General features: G+C 43.1%; 1 protein-coding gene across 5 annotated transcripts in view; it reads left to right on the top strand.

Moving 5' to 3' along the window:
* The window catches only part of PTPRE (protein tyrosine phosphatase receptor type E), a 199,021-nt gene that overhangs the window by 150,756 nt on the left and 27,926 nt on the right, over positions 1-20,339 (top strand). For 4 of the 5 annotated variants that reach the window (XM_034776553.1, XM_034776552.1, XM_034776555.1 and 1 more), the window contains 5 exons: positions 1,001-1,164; positions 5,924-6,059; positions 6,513-6,662; positions 10,270-10,363; positions 11,874-11,950. In XM_034776553.1, the coding sequence (XP_034632444.1) occupies positions 1,001-1,164; positions 5,924-6,059; positions 6,513-6,662; positions 10,270-10,363; positions 11,874-11,950 (621 nt within the window). The remainder of the gene's footprint in view (positions 1-1,000; positions 1,165-5,923; positions 6,060-6,512; positions 6,663-10,269; positions 10,364-11,873; positions 11,951-20,339) is intronic. The other variant, XM_034776554.1, reaches the window with a different exon arrangement.

Here is a 20,339-nt window from a genome sequence, read left to right as displayed (position 1 = left end):
CAGGCATGTCTAAGTATAACAAGGGCCATATGAAAAAGGCTGCTAAGACTCTTATTTAAAAGAACTCTTGGCCAGGAAGCTGTATGAAAAATATAGCAAAAAAAAAAAAAAGTTATAAAATTCTTCTGGATTGGAAATAGCTGGAAGTCTAGATGGCTTGTAGTATTTGGTGTCTTTCACGTGTAGATTCATATCTCCAATTTTACTATGATAACATTTGGTCACCAGTTGATGGAGACTGAGTGGCCTTTATGAAACAAACTGGTGGTCTTTGTCCAGTTCAAAGTGGAAAAGTCTTCATGTATTAATTGGCGCTAGTTAGCAGCCTTCTTGGGCGTCTGAGAAAGAGGTCAAGGACTGATAGAGCATGGAGACTGAATTTACTGTCTTAGCCCAAGAGGAGGTTCCTCCAGATTATGGTTGGAAAACATTGGTGGAGTTTTCATTGCCATTGCCTGTGCTGCTCCTGTTCTGTGCTTAAACAGAGTACGTGGGTCTCCGAGGCTGTCAAGGCTGTACCTTTAATAGTTAGCACTGAAAATGTAAATTAAAAATAAAAGGAGAAAAGATACAATGAATCCTGTAAGTTTATATTTTATTAGAGCAGTCTCAGCTTCATGTGGTACAGTATCCTGAGTCCGATGATGTACCAGTATCAGATGTATGTCCCCATCCTTATTTGTGTTGTTATGAAGCAGTTCATAGATAATTTGGCATCTTGCATCTCTCAATGGTATAAATCCTGAAGTTCTTACTCAGACTAACTCCAGTGAGAGTTTTTTGTCTGAATAAGGATGGAGTAAGAAGTGAAGGAGGACTTCAGGATTTGGCCCATGGTTAATAGAAATTGTGAATCTCATTTCTCATGAACTGTACCCTAGTGCTACTCAAATTTAAATGGCAAGGATATGGCTTAGTCAGACTATGGTAACTAATCTGTTTGCAAGTCTTAATACAGGACATAAAATGTCACACTCACAGTCTGTTTGTGTGTTTCTAGCAGCTTCATGATGGCTGTAAAGTTCCAAGGCTTGTAACACAGCTCCATTTTACCAGCTGGCCTGATTTTGGTGTGCCTTTCACACCCATTGGGATGCTGAAGTTTCTGAAAAAAGTCAAAACATTGAATCCTTCACATGCTGGACCAATTGTGGTTCATTGTAGGTATGTACGCACTCTAAACCATTCTGTCTTCTTGAGCTTTAACGGTTTCTAAAGTGCTTTGTGTATGTCAAAACTACATTTCTGTCTCTTCATTGAAAATGCCATAGTTTGCATAAAAGTCAGAACTTGCAAAGGTATTTTAGGCTCCATCATAGCCAGGGAGAGGAATGAATTCAAAAATTCTGCCTTTTCTCTCATTTTAATATTGAAACTTCAGTTTGTTGTTCCCAGAGTGATAGGCAATCTATGACATCAACATATTCCCTGTCAGAAAAACAGATTTGTAACAAATGGGTTCATTCTGCCATTGAATGCTCCTCAGAGAATACATCCCCCAGTTTTCTCACAGTAGAATTGTTGTTTGCTCTTATAGTTTGCCCACTCTGTGCTAGATATGCTGACATGTAGACTTCTACTTGAGATAATTTGTTTAACACTATGATGTCAGCAGTCTAGATGTCCCATTACTACATACTAATACAGAGTGTGTTCCAATTCATGTACAGACACTTGAGCCTCTTGCCAGTAAGGGGTTAATGATAAACCATTGAAAAATGTGTTATAAAAATGAACAAAAATAGATCAGGTTTTTGTAGAAGTTCAAAACAAATGTTACAACTTTTACATTTACATTCAGAACTGCTGTATTTTAGACATCAAGCAAGAAATAGTCTCTTCTAAGGAACAATATATCTAATTAAGATTAGAATAAAATAAGTGGCTTTGTGGGTTTTTTGTTTTGTTTTTGTTTTTAAGGAAATCACTTTTTTATTTTCGGTCTGTTGATTTGTTTTCAGTTGCTCATGTTTGATATTTATAAACATTCTCAAGAGGCTTTAAAACATACTCTTCAATGTGGGGCAGCGTGTATTCCTTTATCAGGCATCTGCCATCCTTTTGTTCATTGTTCGTCAGTCAAACGCCTGTCTTAGTAGCTCGGTAAGAATTCCTGTTCTCTTGAGTGAATGTACATTACAAAAGGTGGTTTTTTTTTAAGATTTAGAAGGAAAAAGAAGATTTTAGTTATCTTGCATGATTTTCCCCTTTGAGATATCCATATTTTTTATATTCCTTTGCCCAGATGTTCTATACAGAGTAATACTAGGGACATGCTTTATTCTTCACCAGCAGGAAATTCTATTCTTAATCTAATTGACACCAAAATGCACACAAGGCACTGAGAGTAATTAAAAAAAAAAAAAAAAAAAAAAAGCAGATATCTAAATATAATGGTCCAAATCCAAAGTCACCGCAATAGCACTATTGTGAGTCACAGTGTTTTGGACTAATTTGGTACTTTCATACTGCTTGAAAAATGTAGACTGAAAATCATGGCATCTAATTTCCTTTGCAGTCCAGGATATGATGCCATTGAATTGTTGGAAAAAGGAAAGGGAAACTCATCCATAATGAGTAACACTGTATTTCTCGGTGCTAAACACAGACTGCTCGACCAGAACAAACATGATATTCAAAAAGTTTTAAGCTAAATCAGCATTTGGAGGAAATGAAGGAGAAGCTGGCAGAACAAGGAGAAGGGAGGAAAAAGGGAATGTTTCTGACAAATTATATCATTCATTTTTTTAAGATGCCACTCTCCTGATCAGGGAGGGAAGTTAAGGAGGAAGGGCTGAGAAAAAGATTTCAGAAAGAGTCCAAGAATCAGCAGGGGTTTGACAGTCAGGTCAGTCAGAGAGGAGACGTTGAAAGAGACAGATGGCAGAGCTGAGAAAAGAGAGTGGAGTATTCTTGGGGCAGAGAGGGCAGTGAAGGAGTTCATAATATTAGAGAAAGAAGGTAGCACTGAAAATAGAGCTCATGGAGTCTGCGGAGGGGAGAGAGATCAGGGAGCAAGGGAATCAGAGGGCTGAGAGCAAAGATTGATGGACAGGATGGAGGAAAGGCAAACTGAGAACTGAAAATGAACAAGCCATATTCAGAGAGGGGGAATTCTAAGACAAGTCAGGTCAGAACAAGAAAATGTCTGGTAAATTCTGAGTCAAGGAAGTAGGAGACAGTGAGAAGTGAAGGGAGCCCAAAGGTGGAGCTGAAATATTAATAGAAGGAAGTCAGAGATAGGGAAGTTAAACTTAGTCATAAATATGGAAGCCATTCTGTCAGTAGATAACCACTTGGTGGTAGTGGTGCAAGAGTGAAAGTAAAATTGAACTCTTACTGGCGGCCGGAGGCCCAGGGCAGCTGCTCCTCTCCTTCTTCCCCCCCCTCACCCCCCCCCCCCGCATTGGTGGCCCCCGGGGGAGAGGGGCAACAAGACTAAACCACTGCCACGGCAACGCTTTAAGCAGGGTCCTTTGCCGTGGCAGCGTTTTAAAGTCAGCTGTATGGGCCGGTACCGGCGGCCACTTTTTACCAGTACGCCGTACCGGCCCGTACCGCCTTACTTTCACCCCTGTAAAGGTGATAGGAGATGGGTGGGAGAGGAGTAGGAGGGGAAAGAGAAAGGACCAATGAGGGAGAGAGGATTAATGTGATGCAGCTATCAGAGCCTTCAAACTAAGGTAAGTGATGAAAAGGCAAGTAAGAAGAGGGCCACACCAATCAGAAAATTAAATGTTGTTTGTGGAGGAATCTTTCAGACATAAGGTGGTTATGGGCACTGGTCTCTCTGTTATAAGGATAATGTGTTTTGTGACACGTCAGTATCAATGAGGAGCTCAGCTGGTTTTAGTTTGTCATTTCAGCATTCCCACAAATGGAATTTGTTGCGATTAGTACTAAGTGAATCATTCTACTTCACTTACATCAGACCATGCTAAGGCCAGGTCTACACTACCCCCCTAATTCGAACTAAGGTACGCAACTTCAGCTACGTGAATAACGTAGCTGAAGTTCGAAGTACCTTAGTTCGAATTAGTTCGAACTTACCTTGGTCCACACGCGGCAGGCAGGCTCCCCCGTCGACTCCGCGGTACTCCTCTCGGCGAGCTGGAGTACCGCAGTCGACGGCGAGCACTTCCGGGTTCGACTTATCGCGTCCAGACTAGACGCGATAAGTCGAACCCAGAAGTTCGATTTCCAGCTGTCGAACTAGCGGGTAAGTGTAGCCAAGGCCTAAGGGATTAAGATTTTCAGGCAGCATGAATTTCTATTCAAACAAAAAAGGACACTGTGTGTGCAAGTGCAAAGGTGTGTGTAAAGAATATATAATCACACATCGTTTATATAACATATTATAAAACCAATTTGAAAATAATAACGGGAGCTTATGTGAACTCTGTATGTGGCATAATTAAAAATACAATAAATCAAAGAAACTCCAACCCCTTACCATATACTGTAATACTCAGGAACCAGACAACAGAAAAAAATATACATATATACGCACACACACCATATACATGGTAATAATTATGTTCTCTCTGTTCAGTATGTCTTTGAGAAAACTTTGAGTGTTTGCAATATGGTGACATGACTTCTGTGGAAAATACTATAATTAATAGCAAAAAATATTTTCTAGCTCTCGAGAGCCATGGATGGTTCATAAATTCTCAAAGAATATTTTAGATTCCTCGTAATTGCACATCAGTGTTTTATGAGCTAAACATTCATTTCATGGTGTCTATATTTCTGACTTTATTTTAAAACTAAATTTTTCTTTGATGAAAGTCAGATTGAATCTGTGAGTATGTTGGGGGGAAAATACATTTACATTTTTAGAAGGTGATACTATGACATTTCAATAGCCACAGGGCAAAATAAGCAAACAGTAGGTTAGAGGAAAGTTGTTAATGGCTAACACAGGATGCCGTGCCCTTTTCCTCTGAAAGGAAGAGCTGAAAATCATCTATAATTGTATCATTTGTAATAATCTTGCTCCCTCTGGTGGCTACTGGAAGACATGTTAAAAACAATAATATTTTTGCATGGACACGTTGAAAACCTTAAGGAGTCTGGTGGCACCTTAAAGACTAACAGATTTATTTGGGCATAAGCTTTCGTGAGTAAAAACCTCACTTCTTCGGATGCATAGAGTGAAAGTTACAGATGCATCTGTAACTTTCACTCTATGCATCCGAAGAAGTGAGGTTTTTACTCACGAAAGCTTATGCCCAAATCTGTAACTTTCACTCTATGCATCCGAAGAAGTGAGGTTTTTACTCACGAAAGCTTATGCCCAAATCTGTAACTTTCACTCTATGCATCCGAAGAAGTGAGGTTTTTACTCACGAAAGCTTATGCCCAAATAAATCTGTTAGTCTTTAAGGTGCCACCAGACTCCTTGTTGTTTTTGTAGATACAGACTAACACGGCTACCCCCTGATAGTTGAAAACCTTAGCACTTAAAAAAGGCTTAACATTTGCCAACTGATGTATGACATAAAATATGTTACTTCAGTATTAGTAAACCAAAAAGATTCAATAATCAGATTTAGCATGTGCTATGCTTTATCTTAGATCTAATTTCTAGATCTGGTTGAAAAATGGGAAACATTTTGGGGGGGAAATTGTACCTTTTTTCCTTTTAAAAGAAATTGAAAAATCATAATTTTTTCAACCAGCTCTGATGCTCCTCAATGAAAGGATACGTTTTTGTGAAAGCTTTCTGAAAAAAATTGAAATTCAAAAATTTTCAGCCTGCTCTACTAATATCACTATTAAAATCAAAAGTGAATTGTTACGAAATGTAACACCAGTGTGGATTTCAGTCCAATGTAAACAAAATTTGGACCAGCTGTGGGTTACTGCAGCAATCTATCTGGACTTCATAGCTCACTTATGTGTCTCTCTTCTTTTTAAGCGCTGGCGTGGGTCGAACAGGCACATTTATAGTGATAGATGCCATACTAGATATGATGCATGCTGAACAGAGAGTTGATGTTTTTGAGTTTGTTACAAGAATTCGTAATCAGCGCCCACAGATGGTTCAGACTGATGTAAGTAAGCATAAATCTGTTGTGATCTTTTGTTCATTTATCATGTTTGAAACAAACAATACATTTGTTTCTCAAACACTGGTGAATGTCCCAGTACTTCCTCCCCTCATTCATCCATAGCAGGAATCACAGCGAGAGTAGGGCAAGCTGGAGAGTAACAGGGGGTGTGAGGATAGGCGGTAAGTAAGGGTTGTGACAATACAGTCCTTTATGACTAGTTTCCAAATCAAATTTTGAAGGACTACTGCTGTACCCCTCCCATTCATGTTCCCCTGTAGTTCAGAGTGTGCATGATCTAATAGGAAGCCATTGTTACAGCCACAGTCTGACTCTGTTAATCAGTAAAATGGCCTAAAACATGGGAAACCACTATAGCAAAATGCATGTGCCAAATTTTGTTAAATTGTATTTAATTGCTTTATGTTTAGTGTGCTTGTCGCTTATTCATTCCAGATGCAGTATTCATTCATTTATCAAGCCTTACTTGAGTACTACCTCTACGGTGACACAGAACTAGATGTGTCTTCCTTAGAAAAGCACCTTCAAGCATCGCACACCACAACACCACATCTTGTCAAAACAGGGGTAGAGGAAGAATTTAAAGTAAGTAAAGAAGAGGGCTTGCCTCAAGATTTTAGGGATCAGGCCAAAAAGACAACATATATGTAGAGAAAAGTATGACATGTTTGGAAAACTGTCAAAACTAAGCAGCTCAGTTGTTTCTGTTTTATTCCAGTAATGAGAAAGATGAGGGAGGCTTTTCATGTATGAACTCTCAAGAGTGAGAATATTATAATTTGGTGGTGCCCTCATCTTTTTTCAGAGGAGAAGTGAGATTCTCCTCTGAAAAGTGACCTCTAAAAATAACACCACCTTAGTCAGCAGACCTATTCCCTGAGGGTGTTGAATAATGTTTACTACTTCTTCGAGTAGTGTCCCTATGGGTGCTCCACTGTAGGTGCGCTTGCATCCCTGCTCTGCTGATTGGAGAACTTTAGTAGCAGTGTCGTTCAGCCCGCACACATGCAGTTCCCCCTCCTGTTCTGCCACAAGACTAACAAGCGTTGTGCGGACAACCCCCCCACCTTAGTTCCTTCTCAAACGCCCCTGGCTAGAGACAGAGCTGTTAGCAGTCCATTCATCAGATCATTAACTCTATTAGAATTCAAATAGCTAGTTAGTCCTTTTCTTAGTCTTAGAGTTTCTCTAGTTCTTTTTCTTTCCCTAAACAAAAAAAAAAGAAAAGAAAACTTTTCTCCTTGTCTGGGGATTGCATGGGATATGCCTAGTTCACCAGGTTTTGAGAGGTGCCTCTTGTGCAAAGAGGCCCTCCCAGTAGCGGACAGACATTCCTGCTGCATCTGTTGCCTCGGGGAAAGCCACATTTCCCCTGCAATTTAATTTGCCAGCAAGTATAGTCCAGATCAAGAATTGAGACTAAAACTCCTCCTCATGGAGGCGGCTCTCCAACCATCCCTGGACCTGTGCCAGAAGTCACCCTGGCGGCCTGAATCTTCCCCATAGCCCTTGACATCTCAGGACTGTGAGTTGAGGAGACAACTGCGGACCCCTCATGTAAGGCTTCAAAAAAGAAAGCCATGAGTCCCCAGAGTGAGCCCCAGACTAGCTGAAAAAGATTTCTGGCACGTTTGTATCGTCAGTACCAATGACACCAAAGCCATACAGACACAGTACCCATAGCTCATGAGGATCCAGTGTGGCAGGTACTATTGATGTACCTAAAGACCTGATGGGCACAGGCACCAAAGCAATAGTACTGACAGGGAAAGGTAAGGACAGGGACCGCACCGCCTCCGGGAAGACACTGCCAGTGTGGGCATTAGCCTCGGCATTGTCAATGGCATGCCATCCAGCCTCAGAGTGCCCGGTATAGCCCGGATTGCTGATCCCTTCAGTGCCATCGATCCAGCAACAACTGCCGTCGTTAACGAGTATGACAGTACCGCAAGAGTTCACATACTCAAACCTTGCGGTATCTGAAATACCAGAGTCTCCCCTGCTCGGTATCGGGGGCCCGGAGCAGAGTATACCTTGAACATGGGAATCTCCACTGGTCAAATACTTCCATTCTCTAGTAAAGAATCGGATAGTGAACAGGAGAAGATCATCTCCCATCACTCCTCCCGTGATCCTTTTAGTGTCCATTACCAACCCGGCCCCTTCAGTCATATCCTTTGTCTGTTCCTTAACCACCATGGTATGGCCAACCATGGGCCCAACCACCGCCAGATCACCGCCGCCGCCCCCGCCCCCCATGTGTGGAAGCGTTAAAGCTGTGGAATTGGTGCATTTCCAACAATGTTACAATATCTGCAGCCTGCCTTCCAGGAGCACAGAACACGACAGCAGACAGTGTCAGCTGCGAGTTCCCACATGACCATGAAGGGGAGATGAACCCAGCAGTACTATACGACATATTCAGACAGAGGGGGACACTGACTATAGACTTATTCACCACTTACCTGAACAAGAAATGTCCATGCTACTGCTCCAGGGCAGGCTCTAAACAACACTCCTCAGGGGATGCCCTCCTTCTTTTGTGGCACAAGGGGCTTCTATATGCCTTTCCCCCATTTCCTCTATTATCAAAAGTCCTCTTAAAAATAAAAAGAGAGAGAGAGAGCAAACGTCATACTGATTGCTCCCACCTGGGCGAGACAGACATAGTACCCTTACCTGTCACTCTTGGCAACATGTCCAATGATCCCTCTGCAATCCACTCCATACCTCCTCTCACAGAATGAAGGACGCGCTTTCCACTCCAACCTATGGATACTCTAGTTCAAGGCCTGGCTCCTTCATGGTTCCAACACATAGATTCTGCTCCAAGGAGGTACAGAAAGTGTTACTACACAATAAGAAATCACACTTACTTGCAAAAGTAAACCAGATTTCAGATTTGGTGTAATTCCAGGCAAATTACCCCAACATCTGCTACTCTCATAAGAACATAAGAATGGCCATACTGGGTCAGACCAAAGGTCCATCCAGCCCAGGAACCTGTCTACTGACAGTGGCCAATGTCAGGTGCCCCAGAGGAAGTGAACCTAACAGGTAATGATCAAGTGATCTCTCTCCTGCCATCCATCTCCACCCTCTGACAAACAGAGGCTAGGGACACCATTCCTTACCCATCCTGGCTAATAAATTCATGGAGGTTAAGTCCATTAATGGCTATCTAGTTCTCTTTTAAACCCCTGTTACAGTCCTAGCCTTCACAACCTCCTCAGGCAAGGAGTTCCAAAGGTTGACTGTGCGCTGTGTGAAGAACTACTTCCTTTTATTTGTTTTAAACCTGCTGCCCATTAATTTCATTTGGTGGTCCCTGTTCTTATATTATGGGAACAAGTAAATAACTTTTCCTTATTCACTTCCTCCACACCACTCATGATTTTATATACCTCTATCATATCCCCCTTCCTCTTTTCCAAGCTGAAAAGTCCTAGCCTCTTTAATCTCTCCTCATATGGGACCCGTTCCAACCCCCTAATCATTTAGTTGCCCTTCTCTGAACCTTTTCTAAAGCCAGAATATTTTTTTTGAGATGAGGAGACCACCTCTGTACGCAGTATTCAAGATGTGGGCATACCATGGATTTATATAAGGGCAATAAGATATTCTCCGTCTTATTCTCTATCCCTTTTTTAATGATTCCTAACATCCTGTTTGCTTTTTTGACTGCCGCTGCACACTGCGTGGACGTCTTCAGAGAATTATCCATGATGACTCCAAGATCTCTTTCTTGATTAGTTGTAGCTAAATTAGCCCCCATCATATTGTATGTATAGTTGGGGTTATTTTTTCCGATGTGCATTACTTTACATTTATCCACGTTAAATTTCATTTATCATTTTGTGGCCCAATCACTTAGTTTTGTGAGATCTTTTTGACGTTCTTCATAGTCTGCTTCGGTCTTAACTATCTTGAGCAGTTTAGTATCATCTGCAAACTTTGCCACCTCACTGCCACTCTCCAAATGGTCTTGAACTATATACTGACTTTCAAGAAGTCAAGACTATCTCTTAGTTCACTCAAAGTACACCTAGGGCCATAGCGACCGTCCGTCAACAAATAGAGGGATACTCAATATTCTCACACCCAACTACAAAGCATATACCCTCAATTGTATTTCAGTTTAATCCAGCAATACATCAAATCCTAACTGTTGTTTTGTTGTTGTTCACTGTAGAAATTAACAAATGTTCGAATAATGAAAGAAAACATGAGAACTGGCAATCTGCCAGCGAATATGAAGAAAGCCAGAGTCATCCAGATAATTCCGTGTAAGACATGCTATCTTTTACATGTAATTAAAGTTATCAATATGGCAAATTGTTTCACTGCTGTAATAATTCCTTAATGAGTAAACACCATTAACAGAAGAAGACAACAGTGTTGTGATGAGCTCACCAATCGGTGCCCCTGCTAGGGCTGAAATTTGAACAAACTAATTTGTGAATTTAACTCTTAGAAAAGACTGTGGAATTTACTGTGTATAGAGTTACAGACTATTTATTGATTTTAAGATATCCCTATAGATGTGTGCAAATATATAAAACGTTAAAGAAACAAATTCCTATTCAGAAGAAAAAGAAAATTAAACCCCTTTCACTGTAAAGCACAAACCCATCCAACCCTGTTATACCTGCTTGTATCCGGAGTGGTAGGCCATTTCCCCCCATGTCACATCACTTTCCCCTCTAAGATCCCCAAACTGCAGCATTGACAGATAGGTGGTTAAAATCACTGATCCCATAGCCACCATCCTCCCCCTCCCCCACCTTCGCTGCAAAGCTCTCCCCTGTGTGCAGCACCGTGTTCTCCAGCCGTGCCTATTACCTTCTCTCCCTTGAATTCTCCTGCCCCTCAGCACCCCTTGGTGTAGTTCCAACTCACCCCTCTGACTCATCACTCACCAGCAGTGATTGTGTGTCTTGCCATTCTCATGCTCTACCTGCTGGGTCCTAGAGGTCAGTCATCTCCCTGGTCTAGCTCTGCTTGTCCTGTAGCAACCTTTAACCCTTGCATTGCAGCTGAAACAGCTTCTATTGCAACAGCGTGCATAACTTCAATTAATTCTTGGTGTGTCTCCCCAATCCTTAATTCACAGGGTTTGCCCCAGCTACTCACTTAGGGGAAAAGGGTTCCCTTCATCCTCCATAGTGCCCATAGGAGCCCTGAGGGGGAGCACCCCATCCTCAGTTAGTCCCTATGTGCTGGGAGGGGGGGAATGCCCCCTCCCCCTCTTGTTGGGGCCTTCGTTTCTGAGGGGGGACCCTTTCCTCCTCTTGATCGGCCTTATGAAGTGACATATAGTTTATATATTTAGTATGTCTGTTTGCAGTTAGTTGTGCTTTTTGCTGTTTTAGTTTCAGTTTAAAATATGTGAAATTCATACATAATTCAGGACTGACTGAAATAATTTAGCTTTAACTTCTTAGACACTGTACATCAATAAGACTCATGTATGTTGTATATGAAAACTGTAATATCTGTATGTGAAAATATAATTCTCAGACTTTGCTTGGAATTACTGTTTGGCAAACAAAAATCATGTTACTGAATACTCATTGTGCTTTTCAATTCGTTCACTGAATTCAATTTAAATGTAAGACCTGATTCCACATAGTCTTACTCATTGGAACAGCCCCATTGACTTACAGGACCAAGCCTCATGCCACTTGTTTTCTTTCAGACAGGGCATTTTGTTGTTATATCTGTGCAAGTTCAAGGAAGCAATTAATCTATGATCAGCAAAAGAAAACTAATAATGTGGCTTTTTTTTGTTTTTAGATGACTTTAATAGAGTGATTCTTTCAATGAAAAGAGGTCAAGAATATACAGATTACATCAATGCTTCCTTCATAGATGTAAGTATATATTTTGTGTACTTAAATTGTTTACATTTGACTATTCTGGTATAAAAGTGTTTTTAAAGGGACTGATCAACTTTGTTTAGGAACAACATTTATGTTTTGTCAAAAAACAAAAGGTATGTATGTTCAGGGGATGACTTGTAAGAGCAAATAGGGATAGTTGTTTTTTCCTTTGGTGTTTTCAATTTCAGAGAAAACTGTTTTTTTGTAATTTAAACATTCTCTTATGCTCTGAACCCAAATACAACAATACTGTAGTGCCTAAGAGCCAAACAGTGAAACAGACTAGCAACAAAAGTGAAACTTATTGACTTGCATTTAGCTTAGACAATAAAATATAATTAAAAAAATTAAACAGGCATACCTCGGACTCAATTTGATTGCTCAGTCACAAAAGCAGAACTGGAACTGAAAGCAAGGATCCAGTCTCTCCTGTGCTGTTGGTGTCCCCACAGCTTGGCTCAGGCAGCATGGAGAAGCAGGTTGCCTGATATGAATGCAGAGGGGGAAAGAGCTGAACCTGTCTGTGGGAGATAGATTGGGACAAGAAGCCGGGAGGGGAGAGAGACTGAGATTGAAGGCTAGCAGAGGAGGGAAAACTGGTACTGTCTGGGAGACTCGGACTGGGAGACAAAGGGATAGCCTGGGAACTGAAGAGGGAAAGGGGGTAAGGACTGAGATTGGACAAGGAGACTGGGGCTCACTTGGCAAGGAGACTGAGAACCAGTGGGGAGCGGAAGAAAGTGGGAGGAGGGGAAGACAGATTTGTTGAGGAGTAGGGGGAGAACTGGTACTGGCTGGGCAAAGAAACTGTGGATGTGGGTGACACTGAGATTGGATGAGGAGCCGAGGGACGGAGACTAGGAGCCCTTGGATACAGGGAATGTAGATGGAGAGAAGGGGGAAGACTCAAAGTCAGGGGCTGGAGGGTGGGAGAGAGATCAGACAAGGAGCTGGTGAGGGAAACAGACTCTCTGGACAAGGAGACGGGGACAGGGATGAGCAGTCTGAGAACTGGAGATTAAGACTAACTAGGTGAGGAGAATGGGACTGGGATGAGGAGCCAGGGTTGCAACAGGAGTAGGGTGGAGGGAATGGAGAAGAAGGGCTTAAATCTAGGAGGAATGGGCAGAAGAGTCTGTGACAGCAAGAGCACACTCTCCCACAGAGTCTGGAATGGACCTTAAGATCCTTGAACCTCACCATTCCTCTTTTGTCAGGTGTGGGGGTTTTTGTTTGTTTGTTTGTTTGTTTGTTTGTTTGTTTGTTTGTTTGTTTGTTTGTTTGTTTGTTTGTTTGTTTGTTTGTTTGTTTGTTTGTTTGTTTTAAGATTCAGGAAATTACACACAAAAACCTACATTAGAAGAACATTATTAATGTTGCAAAGTCAAGCACTCAAAAGTTAGTAAGTGCCAGAATTAAGGTAACCTTAATTAATTAAGGTTACCAGAATTAAGGTTCAGACCAGGGTTTGAATAGTATGCAGTGTATAAGGGATGAAGCTATACGTTAGACAATGAGGTTAAATAGCTGTCATTAGGTGACCACCAGATTCACTGAGTGAGGCAGAGATCCTGTGGAAAAAATAGTATGTGATCATGTAATTAAATACTGTATCATAATGTGTATGCACAGTGGAGCTGAATTAAGATTGCACAGGCAGCCTTAATTCTGGTGTTTTCAGAATGTTTGAGCCTTTGACTTTGCAATCTTAATAATGTTCTTTTAATGTAGTTTTGGGTGTGTGCTCGTGTATGCATGCACAATGTATATAGAGAGACCTGTAGATTATGTCCGGGAATCATCTCCCTCCCTTTAACGTTTTTAGTTGGAGCCCTTCACCTCCTAGCCCATGCCCTTTACAGTAGTGAAAAGGATATTCTGTACTTGTGCAAAACCCTTCCTAAAGATTCACTTCTTCTGGGAGGTCCACAAACAGTAACCCACATGTTAGTTTAGTGTTGCAACACCGTGAAACATGATGGAGGGGCAGCCGGGCCAAATTTGAGAGGTGGTGTGAACCTAAGTGCCAGATCTCAACACCACTCACTCAGATTTGGCGTGGTTTGCCATGCCTCCTGGAAAGTTTGACCTGCCCCCGCCCTGGCTATAAACCTATGCTTTAGAAAAGATACAGCATTTGCCAGCAGGCTAAATGCTGAGAGAAGGAGTCACTCTTGCTGGTGTACGGAAAGAAAAGTGCATCTCCTCATGCCAGCCTGGCAGTCTATACCCTGGCTCGGGTCAGATTAGAGTGGGCAGGGAGGGGGCTTAAAGTTTTCAAAAGCACCTCCATCCCATTTTCAAAAGAGATGTAGACAGTTAGGAGCCTAATTCCCATTGACAATGAAAGGCTTTTAAGCATCTAAGTCCTTTTGAAAATGGGGCTTAGACTCTTAAATCATGTAGGCACTTTTGAAAGGTTTACCCCATATCTTTAATGTCTACTTGGAGTGTCATAGGAGTAGCACATTCCCCCAAAATCCTCACTATATTGCACCCCCAGCCAGTCCCATATAGTTCTAGTGCTGCACTTGCTTGCTCTATGCACAAAAATGGAAGGCCTTATTTTGATTTTTCTAGCAGCTGGACTCGGCACCACTGAATGAATCAGGCTCAAGGGTGCAAAGTTAGTAGACAGCCTAAAAAAACAGGTGTGTTTTGTGGAATGTTCTAAAATGTTGGCTGTCCTTCTAAACGACATTCTCTAGCTTAGCTAGAATTTATGGGCTCGATGCGGGAATTAGTGGATGAAATTCTATGGCTTGTGTTAAGCAGGAGATCAGACTAAATGAACATAAGTCTCTTCTGAGCTTAATCTATGAAAATTGGCTAGTTTGAGGCTTAGATGTATTTCTGACAGAAGCAAATTCTAGAGGCAAGGGCCTTCTACTAAAATACCTTGTCTTCAATTCCTGTAAGCTTCACTCTTGGAACTGATAGCTTAAGTGTTCACAACTAACACAGGCATTGATGAGTTAGGGAGAAAGCTAGTCTCCTGAGTAACTTGGGCCATTTGGGTCTATGTGTTTGATAGCCAAAACCTTGAATTTCACTCAGAAGTGGATTGGCAGATAGTACAGAGAGCAGAGGACAGGTGTAATTGCTCTCGTCATTTAGCCCCAGTCAGAGGGCAGGGAACTTCATTCTTCACTAACAGAAACATCCAAGTGGTCTTCAAAGTTAGTTCCACATAGGTAGAGCATGTTATAATAATATATGGAGAGATACCTATCTCACAGAACTGGAAGGGACCCCGAAAGGTCATCAAGTCCAGCCCCCTGCCTTCACTAGCAGGACTAAGTACTGATTTTTGCCCCAGATCCCTAAGTGGCCCCCTCAAGGACTGAACTCACAACTCTGGGTTTAGCAGGCCAATGCTCAAACCACTGAGCTATCCCTCCTCCCTAATAATAATCCAGCCTAGAGGTTACAAAGATGTGGATGACCAAAATAAAGCTAACATCTGAGAAGAAAGAACACAATCCTGTGCCTGCTCACAGATGTACATCAGCATTTCTCGCCATGGATGCAACCTGTGTGTTTAGGAGCAAGACACCCTCCCTCCCCCAAGATTGTGAATCACCTTGGGAATAGGTGGACAGATAACCTCAGTGAAAGGAGCAGTTATGGGACCTGATTCTTCTCCTACATTGTTTTTACACTGGCTTAACTCCACTAACGTCAGTGTAGCCCCTCCTGATTTTCACCAGTGTAAGTCACATAGAATCAGTCACTCCGGCTTTTACTGATCCTCAGAATGCTTCCCACTTTCTCACTTCATTGTGAACTGCAGAAACACAGCACCTTTACAAGTCCAGGCAACTTTTAACCAGTTGCCTATACTTAGACTTGAGTGCCTAACTTTAGGTACCCAAATTTAAAAAATGTTGGCCATAGAGTTGATTGTTGTTGGAATATTGCTGCACAGTCATCTCAGTGCTTCACATAGACAAAAGAGGTGACGGAATGAGCCCAGCAGGACTCCATAACTGAGAACCCCAGGGAAGAAGGAGCAGCCACTCAGCATCAAATTCTGGGAATGCTCTGAAAGGAGTGAGTGGAACCGCTCTAAAGCAATTCTATCTACTCCTACTGTGGCTTGCAGTCATATCAGCAGTACTGAAGATAGTTTACAGATATAAATAAATCACCAAAAGAATTTGGCCTTTGTCCAGGGCACTAAGGAAATGGATGACTGTACCATTTCAGTGCCATCCCCCCCCAAAAAACGGTTACTAATCTTTCTGTAACTGTTCTTCGAGATATGTTGCACATGTCCATTCCAATATACTCGAGCACAGTTGCCAGAATTTTTTTCCCCTAGTGGTATCCATTGGGTCGACTCTAGCACCCCTGGTGTCGCACACTCATAGCGTCAATATAAAGGGCCCTGCCAGTCCCTCTCCCCTTCAGTTTCTTCTTGCCAACCACCTCTGAGAGAGGGGCTGGAGGGTGGGTTTTGGAATGGACATGTACAACTCATCTTGAAGAACAAGAATTACAGAAAGGTTAGTACCCATGCTTGTATATGTCCATTCTAATGTATATGACTCACAAGCAATTGTACTGGAGGTGGGTTCCGAAATTAAGGACTGGCTGACTATAACACAGCCCAGCCGAAGCTGGCATCATCTCTGGCCTATTGTGTAATGGCATAGTGTGTTGTGAATGGGTGAACTGATGACCAAGTTGCCACACTGCAGATGTCCTGAATTGAAACTTGTGCCAAAAAAGCAGCAGAAAAGGCTTGAGACCTCATATTGTGAGCTGTTAGGTTAGCCGGGGTGAGATGTTTGGGAGATCATAATGTGCCCTGATACGTGAAATAATCTACGACGAGATTCTCTCTGCAGAAATGGGCAGAGACCTTTCATTCTTTCCGCTATTGCTATGAACAGCTGAGTGGATCTGCTGAATGGTTTGGTTATTTGTATGTAGAAAGCCAAGCCACACCGAACGTTCAGCGAGTGGAAGCGTTGTCCCTCTCTATTCGTATGTGGCTTAGGGTAGAACACTGGCTTGACTGCAATTGAATTATGAGATAAATTTTGAAAGGAATGACAAGTGTGGTTGCAACTGGACCTTCTCCTTGAAAAAGATCGTAAATGGGTATTTCAAAGTGAGGGCTCGGATCTTCGAAACCTACCTGGCTAAAGAGAGGCTACTTTTCAGGAGAGGTGTAACAGCAAGGGTCAGGTGAGTTTTGACAGGGAAAAGTTTAGGTCCCATGTAAGGGTGGAATCCCTTACCTGGAGGTACACCATTGCTAGACCTTTGAGAAACTGGACAACCATGTTGATGAAAAGGCAGAACGATTGTCGATCTTGGGATGGAAGGCCAGGATAGCTGCTAAATGGACTTTGACTGAGGAAAGGGCTAGACCTTGTTGTCTTAGAAGCAGATGGTCTAGAATGAGTTGTAGGGGTGACTACAGGGGCAGGACTTGTCATTGGAAATACCAGATGGAGAACCGTTTTTGCAAGGTCGGTAGCTCTGGTGAATGGCTTTTTACTGCCCATTAAGACCTCACGGACTTGCTCCAAGCAAACTTGCTCCTCCGGATTCAGCCATGGAGCTTCCAGGGTATCAGAGACACAAGGTTTGGGTGTAGCAGCCAACTGGGATCCTGGGATATCAGGTTTGGGTGCAGTGGAAGCTGTAGTGGTGTCTCCACCAACATGCCTTGGGGTTGGAGAACCAGTGTTGCCTGCGCCATGCTGGGGCTATGACGATGACCTGTGCTCGGTCCCATTTGATCTTCATCAGAACTTTGTGAATAAGCAGCAAAGGAGGAAATGTGTAGTACAGGTGCCTTATCCACGGTAACAGGAACGCTTCTGCGAGAGACCTTGGGCTGTTACTTCTCAGGGAGCAGAACTCATGGCATTTCCTGTTGGTTTGGGTGGCGAACTGGTCTATGAGGGAAATCCCCCGCTATTGGAAGATGTCCCTCACAATGTCTGGACAGAGAAACCACTCATGGTGAAAGGAGAAAGAGATGATCTGCTAACTGGTTCTAAGTCCCAGGAAGGTAAGATGCCTCTAGATTGATGGAGTGATCAATGCAGAGCTCCCACAGGCAGATTGCTTCCTGACATGGGGGAAGAATGTGCCCTGCCCTGCCTGTTTATGTAGAACATAGCTGTCATATTGTCCTTGAGGATCAAAAATGGATTTGCACATCAAGTGAGGTAGAAACACCTGGCAAGCTAGACCTACTGCCCTGAGCTCCCTGACATTGATGTGCAGGGAAAGCTCTTCTTGAGTCCAAAGACCTTGAGTTCTGATGGACCCCGGGTGGGTTCCCCTACCAAGGACCGATGCATCGCATATCAGAGATAAGGGTGGCTGGGGTTTTGAAACGGTTACCCCTCCGCATACCATGTGAGTGAGTTGAGCACCTGGGCCAGAACCATGACCACTGAGTCCGGGTGATGGCGAGATGGGGAGTAGATCGTAGCTAGTTAGGCTTGCAGAGGTCTGAGTAGTAGCCTCACATGTTGCACTACATATGTGCATGATACCGTGTGACCAGGAAATTCATTCACTTTCTCGCGATCCTGATCCGATGACCTTGGAGAGATCTTATCAGGGATGCAATCAAGAGGAACCGGTCATTCGGCAGTAGTGCCCTTGCTTACACCAAGTTGAGCACTGCCCTGGTGAACTCTATCCCTTGAATCAGGATCAAGATGGAGTTCTGGACATTTAACAGAAGGCCCAGTGCATTGAAGGTTGATTGAATGAGACAGGTGTTCGCTTCCACTTGAGCTCTGGACTGGCCCTTGACCAGCCAGTCGTCAAGGTATGGGAATACGTGGTATCCCTTTTTTCTGAGGAAGGCTACTACTACTGCCGTGCACTATGTGAAAATACACAGGGTGACTGACAGGCTGAATGGGAGAACCACAAACTGGTAGTGACCTTGGTTCACTACAAACCTTAGGAAAGATCGAAATGTGAAGTAAGCATCCTTTAGATCAAGGGTGGCATACCAATTCTCAGGATCCAGTGAGGGAATGATGGACGCCAAGGAAACCATGCAGAACGTCGGGTTCTTGCGATATCAGTTGAGACGTTGCAGGTCTAGAATGGGTGTGAGGCTCCCTTTGGCTTTTGAAATTAGGAAGTCGTGGAAATAGAACCCCTTTCCTCTAAAGTGAAAGTGAACCTCCTCCATGGCTCCCATGTGAAGGAGGAATTGGACGTCTTGCTCCAACAGGAGCTTGTGAGAAGGGTCTCTGAAAAGGAATGTGGAGGGGGAATGAGAAGCTGGGGTGGGCAGGAATTAGTTGGTGTAACCTAGCTCTGTCGTACTGAGAACCCAGAGGTCTGAGGTGGTAGGGGTCCAGGCATCCAGGAAATAGGAAAGACGGTTGGAAAAAAGGGGGTAGATGGATCCAATGCAGAGGGGATTGCGATGTCAACCTGGAGTGTCTTGTCAAAATGAGTGCTTTGACGACCCGAGGTGCCTGGGAGCTGACTGCGTAGGGCCTGATGAGGAAGTTGGGACTCCTTCTCCTCCTTCCCCTGCTCCTTCTCCTCCATTGGTCCTGCCTGGCAGTCTGAGGGAAATAACTGCTCATCTGCTGCGGCTTATACTGCTTCCTTGAACTTGCTGGTACATTAAGTCCCAGGGATTTCAAGATTACCTTGGAATCCTTAAGGCCGTGCAGCCTATAATCTGTCTTTTTTGAGAAAAGGAGGATCTCTTGAAAGGGAGGTCCTGGGTGGTCTGTTGCATTTCCTGAGGGAGCCCCAAGGACTGCAGCCAAGAGCTCCTATGCATTGTAACCATGGTCGACATTGATCTGGCCGCAGAGTCAGCAGCTGTCTGTGGGGAGGCCCCAGCCATGGTGCTTCCTTCTTCAATTAGGGAGGAAAACTCCTCTCTGGAATCTTGGGGGAGCAGCTCCTTGAATTTAGTCAACAAATCCCACATATTAAAGTCATAGCGCCCCAGCAGGGCTCGCTGGTTTGCTACACAAAGTTGAAGGCCCCCTGACAAGTATTCCTTCCGCCCAAAGAGGTCCAGTTCCTTAGGGTCCTTTGCCTTAGGCATAGAATCTTGCTGCCCTAGGTGATCCCGTTCATTTGCCACCGCAACCACCAGGACAGAACAGGAGGGAAAATACATGGACAGTGCTGCCCTTGCTCCAGGGATGGTGCCTCAGATCCAATCAGTCTTCTCTGTGAAGTAGGTTGAAATTTGTACATTGGAACTTGGTGTTTTAAATTGGTGTTAAAGTATCTGTGAGAGAGACATGCAGTTATTATGAGATATGACCACATCATCTGTACCTTGTTTTCGTATGTTATACAGTTTAAGAAGGAGAATAATATATTTTTGTGCTTTGTTTTATATAAATGACTATGATGG

The sequence above is a fragment of the Trachemys scripta genome, chromosome 7 (genome assembly GCF_013100865.1).
Source record: "Trachemys scripta elegans isolate TJP31775 chromosome 7, CAS_Tse_1.0, whole genome shotgun sequence".
Lineage (NCBI taxonomy): Eukaryota > Metazoa > Chordata > Testudines > Emydidae > Trachemys > Trachemys scripta.
Note: the sequence above shows the minus strand (reverse complement) of the source record. Positions and strands in the feature narration are given on the sequence as shown.